The sequence below is a fragment of the Accipiter gentilis genome, chromosome W (assembly GCF_929443795.1).
Source record: "Accipiter gentilis chromosome W, bAccGen1.1, whole genome shotgun sequence".
Classification (NCBI taxonomy): Eukaryota; Metazoa; Chordata; class Aves; order Accipitriformes; family Accipitridae; genus Astur; species Astur gentilis.
Genome location: NC_064918.1, coordinates 17,172,477 through 17,183,591, shown reverse-complemented (window position 1 = coordinate 17,183,591; position 11,115 = coordinate 17,172,477). Strand labels below are relative to the sequence as shown.

The window sequence follows — 11,115 nt, the reverse complement described above, 5'->3', positions numbered from 1 at the left end:
GCATCTGTGTAAAATAATCAAAGATAGCTGCAGGTAACCAATCTCTTTAATTTGACATGTTCCAGACGACCTTTTATTGTGTTTAAATACAGAATATTTTATTTATTTGAAAGGATCCTGCATAATACAGGTGCTCCACTATAAAATCTTCTCTCTTGCTTATAATTAAGTCATTCTAAATTTAAAATACCAGTATACAGTACTAAAACCTCCAATTGAAGTTTAATATAAAAATATTAGCACAGAACTCCTTTTTAAAGTCTGTTTATTGTGAGCAACCCAAATGCCTGTTTAATTATTATTAGTTGTAGTATATTAATAGACTTTGCACCCCTACAGTTGCCAATTCATACCATCTCAGGTATTTTGATGAGATAAGAAATACTAAGTAAGAAAACAGTAAGTATTCAAAGGGTTAATTTGCTCAGAATAATAATTATAAATTAGTTTTTTGCATCTTCTTCAGTTCAAAATCCAGCTTTGAGACCAAGGAAGGCTTCCAAATCACATCAATTAAATAAGAGTGGTCCTTTTAACCAGTAGCAGTTTGATTGCCAATGACTCGAAGAATCTCTTTATGAATGCTTGGTTCCTGTGTATTTATACTTGTATCACCCACTTGACCGTCTTCATAACTAAAAAAAAGAGTACAGAAAATAAAATTAGTGTTTTATTAATCTACCTAAAAACATCCAAACCCATTTCATTCAATAATCAAGAGTGTTTATTCCATATGTTAACATGTTTCCTATTAAAATGCTCTGCTGCACTTCACTGTTATATGGAGATCCTAAACTCTCTATAGAGTGAAGGGTGGTAGGGCTGCCACTGTCATTGAAACCCTGAGGTTGAATAACCCGCTAGGACCCAAAAGGGACTTCTGCCGGCACCTGGCCCACCGAGGCATGTTAGCAGCTTCTCTCTTGCTGGAGGTATAAAGGAAAGGGCTGTTTCTGTTTCTGCAGCTGCTCCCAGACCACCCTATGCGAGGCTAGTGCCAAAGCATGCACAATATACCGCAATGCCTGCAGTACCCAAACTCCTGTCACAAGTCAGCCTCCATTTAGTGGTGACACCATGACAACCTCCAGGGTTTTTCTCCTTATGAGAACTCGCCTGCATTAAGGATTTGCATGGATAAAGCAATCCTGATCACTGAAACTCCCAGTGCTGGTCAATCTGAAGTCAGTGTGCTCCTCCACTGGTCTGCATGACTCTCTTTGCAGGGCTGAAATCTATGCCGATATATAATTACAAGTCATAGGTGAGAGGGGAAACGCTCACATCATAGACAGAAAGCCTTTAATGAATTCCTCAGCTTTAAAACATACACCCAAATAGAAGAGATATTTTATGATACATGGATAGACTTACTGTAACATGAGGTAATGCTATAGAGTGGGAAAAATCAGTAACTCTCCATTCATTTATTCTATAACTAAACATCTACTAAACCTTTGTCACTAACTTATACATACATTTCCTAACAAAAGTAAGTACAGAGATAAAGGAAAAATGAAGTGATACTTTATAGAATTAGGAAGAAACATCTTTTATCTACTTCATTTACAACTATTGGAGGGAACATGGGGAAAAAGGCCTAGAATAGACAGATGTTGAATGTTAAAAGAAGCTTTGTACTCACACAAAGAAAAATCTTGTACACACGTGATCCGTATTGGGAACTACCCATATCTCTCCATGTTTGTGCAGATCAGATGAAGTTATCACTATTAGGGAAAGAATAAATTTCATAGTGATGAAAACATGCCTGGAAAATATTGCTTTAAAAGATTTGCTTTTTAAAACACTTTAGTCTTCTGGGAATGTGTGTGGTTTTCCACTGAATGTCTGTGGCATAGTGTTGACTCCAAGTGGGCTGCTAGTACAAACAGGGAGATGAACTTGATCCTTGTTTCCAAAACATGTTATATTTTCCAGAAAACACAGATGTATGGGAGCCAGTTCTTAATTGGAATGAAAAATGAAAAAGTATATTTATTAAAAACTGATTTTAAATGGCTATTAAGGAGCATCTGAGTCAACTAATCAGCCTTTGGAACAGAGATATTTGTGTTTGATGATGGCTGAGCCAAAAATAAGATGTGAAAGATAAAGCCTGAAACTGAGATACCACAAATTTGGGATTTGCAATATTACCAAATATTTTTAAAAAATTAGCATAGCAATTATGACTCAAGGGGATCACAAAGCTTGCCAAAACTTGCTCAACATTTAGAAAACAACAATGAATTTGATGATAGGTTATTTACCAGCAGAATTAGGACAACACAGGAAAGAAACCTTTTTATTGCTAGGTAGAATCTTTACTATCAGTCTGTATTTGAAAAGATTTCTATAAATTCATTTAAACACTACCATGAATAAATGCATATTCAGTTTTTATACTGTATCTCCCATGAACTGTAATTTTTAACAAACATTTTTCTCTTGTGATGCAGGGAATGACACTAGGCCTAGTAGATATAGAAATAGAACGTATGTTTAGACTCAGTGTATTGCCAAATAAAAGACTCAGGAATTTGTTAGAAGGTTAACGACTGTCTCCATAAGTTGATTTACGTAGACAAGCCAAGGACATAAAGCACAAGATTCCTGTGTCTGTAAAGATAACATGCCCTGTTTGAGGAGGTATTCTGTTTGATAAGAAAATATGTTCTGTCTCTTGTGATGACTGAGCCAAAAGCTAGGTGATAAGCAGAGAAGTTGTTTGTGGGGCCCATAAGGGGATCGTACTGCGCAAACTCATACAACAAGGGTCAAACAGCGGCCAAGTGAGGAAGACTATGGAAGACCACCAGAGGACTCCAGAAGACCACCGAAGACCTTCAATGCACATGCGTAAAGGGCATTTACATATGCTAATGACTTATCGGAAAATCAATGAATATGTATATTATTTCTCGGAAATTCTATGAATATGTATGTAAGACATGTATTTAACCTATACAATTAGTCCCAGCCGGGAAGCACGTTTGGAGGAGCGATCCCCCATGCTTCCAGCGCTGCAATAAAGAATACTTAACTCCATCACCGAATGCTCATTTCAAGAAACACTTGTAATTAATTTTATTTAAAATCTATATTAACCACCTCCCCTGAACACTTATTTTCACAGAAAAATGAAGTGACTATGAATGATGTAAAATATACTTTACCAAATATTTAAAATTCACCCTTATAAGATCCATAATCCATTAATAAATGTGAGGAAAGAATGACATAGGTGAAAAAGTCCTTGGGAAAGATGTAATTTATATTTAGAAACTTCAAGCATTAAGGGCCAAGTAAATTCTAGTAAACCCTAGATTCATTTCATATCTTCTTCTGAAATTTTTAGAACTAAACTTATGTATTTTTCTGTCCAGATCAAATTGTGTTTTCATGTTGACTGACATCTCCTTAATCATATTAAATATTTCACTTGAACATTCTCAAAAATATATATATTAAAAAGTAGCATGTCTAGCTTAAAGCTTCCATTTTGAAATAACATCTTTTCTGCCATCTGTCTGAATTTTTACTTTTAAAAATAAACAAATGCTCAAAATGGAGGGAAAACTGAGTTTAATATAATTTTTTTTTGTTTGGCCAATAAGACTAATTACCAATTACTGGTACAATTCTTATTCAAATTTCATAACTTGTTGTTTTCAAAACCTGCTGAGGTTTCATTAGTTATTAAAAGAATAGCCAAGTCTTTCAAGAATGACCATACTCACAAAATTTCTGAAGCCATCAGAGAGAACAGACATTACCAGACGAACATTATATTTGCCTGAGAAGTGAAAAATTATGTGGAAATTCAATAGGAAAGCTGTTTTTTCTGACTTGTAGGTATTTAATGTATTTGTCAAGAGCTTGCAAGAAGTCACTATTTCAAATAAAGACCATGACTTGGGTTATATTGATGGCTTAGGAATATGATCACATTTGAAAGATAGACCAGATGATCAGTTGCTATGTGCATATGATTATTTCATGAAAATTCAGCATGTGTTACAGGTTTTGTTTGAAGAAGGAAACATTCTGAACTGAAATATAAAGGTCAGCTATTAAGCAAGTACCCGTACGCCTACCAGTAGTCTCTTACCTAAAAACAACCAGTACTGGAACTAAAGGTCTCACTGATTTGCATCCAGTAACACTATGTCCATGACTAAAACAGTTTTTCAAGAGCTTTCAGCTTACCTTCACATAAGGCTATGCATTTTAAGTTACGGCTTTGCAAAAATTGTGACTGTTGTCCTTTCTTCTGTGACTGAGATGTAAAAACATGAGAAAACTTAATTAGTGCAGTAAGACAAGCTGAGTGAAAAAGTAACAAAGGAGAGGGCTGCTATTTTCAGTGGTTATTAATGAACAAAGATAGAGGCAGTCTTTCTAAAACATTTCTATTGTATTTCTAAATGTAAAAGAATTCCTAAAATTTTTTTTTATTATTATCGTAGGAGGGATTTGAACTCCTTTATTCAGAAAGAAAAGTTCCTAATTATTATAGAATGAATAATTTTATTAGAAATATCAGAGTGTTACTGACAAACAAACTGATATCAGAAAAAAAATAATTACAAGGTGAATTTGATCATTGATTCTTTGGCCACTACCCTGATATTTTACTGGCCTTCTCATTTCTGAGGGCTTCTGCTGTTACATACCAATTTCTCTCCAAAGCCAGTTTATTCTGTAGTTTTTACGTGTTAACTATAGAGACAGATGTAAGGTTTCTTTCTCAAAATTTAGCCCTACACATAGATGCTATGAATTTGCTTTAGATAAAGCAGAATTCTAATGGTTTAATATGTTAAAACTATAAAAAAGAAAAAATTACTTGCTATCAATGAAATGCTACTCATTTTTCAGTGATAACCACTCTCAATTCCTTTTTATACATCATTCTTCTGCAAGTCTAGAACTCAGAAAGCAAGGGCTTGCTAAGGGTCATAATGCAATATGTATTTCATTTTCTTTCTCTTCCCAAATACTACTACTTGGAAAAGAAGTACACAGGGACCTGCAGTATACTCTGTAAATTGTCACTAAAAGCAGTTGGGCTGTATTTGATGGTTGCAGTCTCTGAAGTTGTTGATTTCATTCAATAAAATAAAACTGTTAGCTTTCACAAAGGGAATATTACCTCTTTTTCAGCTATCAAGTTCCCAAACATAAACCCATAAATCTTGCAGAGATGGTTCATGTACTGTACCTGTGATGTATTACTGCCCTTACTGCCTGAAGCTGGTTCATTTCTAGCTGATGCCTTCTGCTGCTTCTTGTTCATCCCTAAGAATATTAAAATCATGTAAGATACCCTGGCATATAAATACCTTCATAAGCAAAGTTAAGTATGGAGAATGAAACATGTAGCACAGTGAGAATCACAGTCCTTTGCATAGCAGTCAAAAAGCTAGTTAACTTTGTCATAGAATATTTCGATTTAATCCTGCAAATTACCAACACATTTGCATGTGTTGCAAAGACCTTAGGAAAGTCAAATTAGCATTAAGAAGGTGCAAAAGCAGATAAACATGAGCTTAAATGACACTGAATTCAGCTCAGGAATGCTCTTAGGTGGTTGCTTAACAGAGTTGCATGTCAGCATGTCTTGAGTTTAACTGACCCTATTCAGTTTGAAGTAACACAGTCTGATTTACAGTGGGTGGGACAGTAAAATCATGAGAGAAAGAACTTTAGATATTAATCTTTAACAATTTATTTAGATTTATTAAAAGTCTAAATAATTTTTAGGAGTAGTTAATTTATTTAAAGGTAGTTTTAAAGTCTACCTTGGTTTAATTTATCTACAGGTAAAAGTATTAAATTGTCAGCCACCTTTGATCCAATTTCCATCTCGGAAATCTAAACACCTACATTTGTGCCTTACATCTCTCTTATATTCCTCATGTTGGTTTATATAAAATTCCTGTATTGTATGCTACTACAGGCTTCCTTGCTTTTCCAGTATCCCATACTTCTTGGCAGTTTGCAAACACAGACTGAATTATGGAGAAGTTTAAGTCCTTGAAGGAACAGGGAGTGTAGGACTCTGTGGTTTTTATTGGCATCAAGTATTATATACTTCATGGGAATACAGGTCTCCTTTCTGGAGGAGACTGGATGGAAGGGACCAAAAAAGGTAGAGATGAGAAAAAACACATTGAAGCTGACAAAGCAATGTACAAAAAGAAGGGCATTTTGTTAGATAATGATACTGCAACCTGCACTTTTACTGAGTCCTAAAGAGCTTCCATACTTGTGTAATCTCTGAAAAGCTAAAAGTGCATTTAGAGATTACTGATAATAAAATTCAATAAATACTAGTAAAAAATGCTGAGCTCTTAAAATGAATCGTGATATTACCAAAAATACTGAAAATCAGAAAGCATAACTAAAACTCTCAGAATTAAATTTATCTACATGCACACAAACACACATTCAACTATACCAACACTTTCATATGTGAGGAAATGGAGAGACATGGATTTGATGGGTGGACCACTTGGTGGAAAAGGAATTGGCTGAATGGTCGCACTCAAAGAATTGCAGTCAATGGCTCGATGTCCAGGCAGAGACCAGTGGTGAGTGGTGTCCCTCAGGGGTCCGTATTGGGACCAGTATTATTTAACATCTTTGTTGGGGACATGGACAGTGGGATTGAGTGCACCCTCAGCAAGTTTGTGGATGACACCAAGCTGAGTGGTGTGGCTGATACTCTAGCTGGAAGGGATGCCATCCAGAGGGACCTTGACAGGCTAGAGAGGTGGGCCTGTGCGAACCTCATGAAGTTCAGCAAGGCCAAGTGTAAGGTCCTGCACCTGAGCCAGGGAAATCCCAAACGTTAGTGGATTGAGAGCAGCCCTGCAGAGAAGGACTTGGGATATTAGTGGATGAAAACCTGAATATGAGCTGGCAATGTGCGCTCGCAGCCCAGAAAGCCAACCATATTCTGGGCTGCATCAAAAGAAGCATAACCAGCAGGTTGAGGGAGGATGATTCTGCCCCTCTACTCTGCTCTCGTTGAGACCCCACCTGGAGTACTGTGTTCAGCTCTGAGGCCCCCAACATAAGAAAGACATGGACCTGTTGGAGCAAGTCCAGAGGAGGGCCACAAAGATGATCAGGGGTCTGGAGCACCTCTCCTATGAAGACAGGCTGAGAGAGTTGGGGTTGTTCAGCCTGGAGAAGAGAAGGCTCCAGGGAGACCTCATTGCAGCCTTCCAGTACTTAAAGGGGGCCTATGGGAAAGATGGGGAGGGACTCTTTATCAGGGAGTGTAGCGATAGGACAAGGGGTAATGGTTTTAAACTGAAAAAGAGTAGATTTAGATTAGACATTAGGAAAAAAATTCTTTACTGTGAGGGTGGTGAGGCACTGGAACAGGTTGCCCAGAGAAGTTGTGGATGCCCCCTCCCTGGCAGTGTTCAAGGCCAGGTTGGATGGGGCTTGGAGCAACCTGGTCTAGTGGAAGGTGTCCCTGCTGTGAGAGATTGAAAGAGTTAATGTCTCAAACATTGTGGTGGGGCAAGTTCTGCTTAAAGACAAACCCTGCACAGCAAGGAACCAAGGTGAAAAGCCCATCAGCTCAGACATCAGCAACAGGAGGGGGAGGGCATGCTGGAGGGTGCACAGCTCCCTGTTCTGATAAGCTGTTCTGATACAAAGATCAAACAATGGCCCTGTCTGCAGGGAAGGAGAAGTTACTCCACAGACGACCCCCAAACCCAAGGGCTCACAAACTGTTCATTAACCTGACGAGTTCGGGTGCCCACCTGAAGGAGGGGCAAGGATGATAAAAGGACACAAACTGAAGCCCTGGGTGCGCAAGCCCACTGGGACTGGACCCCTCAGCTGACTGAACCAATGCTGGACTCGGGACCGGTGAAATCTTTCTCTCTTCCTTTTTCTCTCTCTGTCTTCTTCTCTCTTTCCTTTTCCACAATCCCTACACCTCATCCATTTCAAGATATAAACCATTGACCAAGTCTGGGACTAAGAGTAGATCCAGCCGCCCCTAGACCCTTCTCTGAGGAGGAGTCTGGAAAGCAAGGGGGTCTGCTCTGAACCTTGCGACTCAACGGGAGGGATCTCCTTATTCCCTGAATTGATGTATATGGTTACACAGTTTACAGAAGTAGTCTTATGCCAATTCCTGTTGTGAGAAACCCTGCCACCTACTACCACGCCTCCCCAGTTCAGTTTGTTTCTGTCATGAATAAAATCTTTAACTGATTGTTTGGTGTCGTTTCACCTTAATTTAGCCCGAGGGAATTTCAAATTAAACAGGACTCCCTGGTCTGTCCAGTCTGGGTTGTGACACCTGCCCATGGCAGGGGGGTTGGAACTATATGATCTTTAAGGTCCCTTCCAACCCAAACCATTCTATGATTCTATGATTTTATGAAATGGTAAATACAACATAACTAAAGGAAAAAGTCACTGTAATTTAAAATCTCTACAAAAGTTTCTTAATATACACATTGGTGTATCATGTTTCTATTGTGCTTCTATTTATGATTTTATTCTTACATGGAAAACTGCATCACTCACTTTTGGATTTATTAGTGGGACAAATTATGTTCCCTCCCCTTCTCATGTTAAAATAAACAGTCCTGTACTTTCTATGTAACCCTGACATGGCAATACTTAAGAATATTATTAAACATACACAGTTGAACATGTCTATTGATGAATATTTGTTTTGTCAGATCAGGTCCTAAAAGCCCATGAATCCATAGATAATGTTAGATGGGCTTAGGCAGATACTGACAAAAAAAATCACAAATGCAAAGTTGGATTTCCACTGCATAATCAAGAAAGACCTGCTCCATTACACACAGCATCCAGTATTAGCTACTATTTACTTCAAGCACAGTGTCAAGATACTCAATACCTTGGAAAATGAGGACAGGTATTTAATAAGGGAACTTAGATTTTCTCTTTCTTAAATAAATTAAATCTTGGCCTACAAAGATAAAATTTACTATAGTGTTGTATACAGTGAAGCTAGTAAGAAAAGCAGTAGATTAAGATACCCCCCTATATTTCTACAACTTTAGAGTGATTTATAAATATCACCTGAGTAACCAAATGATATGCTTGACAATGGACTAAGGTAGATTCCACTTCCAAACATTGCACCATGGAGCTGAAAAAGAGCGGAGTGATTGCTTAACATTAATTTGGTTATCTGGACAAAATAATGACAGGCACAGGTCATCATGTAGATAAGCATCTGCCCTACTGCACTAATTTATTGTCTGGTAATAAATGGTGTTCAAAGAAGTCTTTAAAAAAATCATGTTGTGAATATACAACTAAGATACTGTATATTCTGGAAACCATGTTCAAATGCCCAAAGATAATTTTACATCAGATTTATATAAAAAAATTGCATTTTCTGTTTTTAAATCCAACATTGCCATGGAGGATGCCTACAGAGGGTGCTTCTGTAGATGGCCAAATACACCTTAGCCTTAAAAAGGCTGAGCTTGCTCAGCATGTGTCTCACATGAAAACCATGGCAGGAACCACAGCCTAAGCCAGCCTTTGTGAATCATCATCAGCACAGCTGCTGACTTTCTTTTCTTTAAGGTAAGAAATGAAGAGATGGTGATAACACTGCTCATATGCTATAGAAAAATTCAGTCACTAGTTCAGCCTGAGTACTGAAGGAATGGGTTCAATCAAACTTTTGCCTGAGCCAATTCAGACATGCATATCCCATCACTACAGGACTACACTTTAGCCACAAAGCTACCAGCTGTCTGAAAAGAAGAGAGGAAAGGGAAGACTCTTCTTCACCAATGTGGCAGGTTGACCTTGGTTGAATGCCAGGTGCCCACTAAAGCTGTTCTATCACTCCCCCCTCCTCAGCTGGACAGGGGGGAGAAAATATAACAAAGGGCTCATGGGTTGAGATAAGGACAGGAGAGATCACTCACCAATTACTGTCACAGGCAAAACAGGCTCAGCTTGGGGAAAATTAACTCAATTTATTACCAATTAACCAGAGTAGGGTAATGAGAAATAACCCCAAATCTCAAGACACCTTCCCTCCACCCCTTCCTTCTTCCCAGGCACAGCTTCACTCCTGGATTCTCTACCTACCCCCCTGAGCGGCGCAGGGGGATGGGGAATGGGGTTTATGGTCAGTTCATCACGTTATTTCTGCCACTTCATCCTCCTCAGGGGCAGGACTCATCACTCTTCCCTTGCTCCAGTGTGGGGTCCCTCCCACAGGAGACAGTCCTCCACAAACTTCTCCAACGTGGGTCCTTCCCACAGGCTGCAGTTCTTCACAAACTGCTCCAGCATGGGTCCATTCCACGGTGTGCAGTCCTTCAGGAGCACACTGCTCCAGCGTGGGTCCCCCACGGGGTCACAAGTCCTGCCAGAAAACCTGCTCCGTGGGCTCCTCTCTCCACAGATCCGCAGGTCCTGCCAGGAGCCTGCTCCAGTGTGGGCTTCCCACAGGGTCACAGCCTCCTTTGGGAACCCACCTGCTCCGGCGTGGGGTCCTCCCCAGGCTGCAGGTGGAGATCTGGTCCCCCGTGGTCCTCCCTGGGCTGCAGGGGGACAGCCTGCCTCACCAGGGTCTTCACCACGGGCTGCAGGGGAATCTCTGCTCCGGCGCCTGGAGCACCTCCTCCCCCTCCTTCTGCACTGACCTTGGGGTCTGCAGGGTTGGTTCTCTTACATGTTCTCACTCCTCTCTCCGGCTGCCGTTTCTGTCTGTCCCACAACTTTTTTCCCCTTCTTAAAATGTTATCACAGAGGCGTTACCACTATCGCTGATTGGCTCAGTCTTGGCCGGCGGTGGGTCCGTCTTAGAGCCGGCTGGTATTGGCTCTGTCAGACACAGCAGCTTCTCACAGAAGCCACCCCTGTAACACCCCCCCCCCCCCCCCCCCCCGCTACCAAAACCTTGCCACACAAAGCCAATACAACCAACATCTCTGCTCTATGTCATGGAGCTTGGGCTAAGCAACAAAATTGAGCACTTTTTATTAGTGCTGTGGTCATTTTCTTGTCTGAAAAGGGGGAAGTATGGGTTTTGCTTCTTCTCCAGGGACTGACTGCTTTATGTGGAAAAGT

General features: G+C 39.7%; 1 protein-coding gene across 2 annotated transcripts in view; it reads right to left on the bottom strand.

The window, feature by feature from the left end:
• Positions 1-532: 532 nt before the first annotated feature.
• Positions 533-11,115, bottom strand: part of LOC126035251 (protein mono-ADP-ribosyltransferase PARP8-like) — a 203,611-nt gene continuing 193,028 nt past the window's right edge. For both annotated transcript variants that reach the window (XM_049793580.1, XM_049793581.1), the window contains 5 exons: positions 9,097-9,166; positions 5,228-5,304; positions 4,213-4,282; positions 1,646-1,730; positions 533-635 (listed from right to left, as the gene is read on the bottom strand). In XM_049793580.1, the coding sequence (XP_049649537.1) occupies positions 533-635; positions 1,646-1,730; positions 4,213-4,282; positions 5,228-5,304; positions 9,097-9,166 (405 nt within the window). The remainder of the gene's footprint in view (positions 636-1,645; positions 1,731-4,212; positions 4,283-5,227; positions 5,305-9,096; positions 9,167-11,115) is intronic.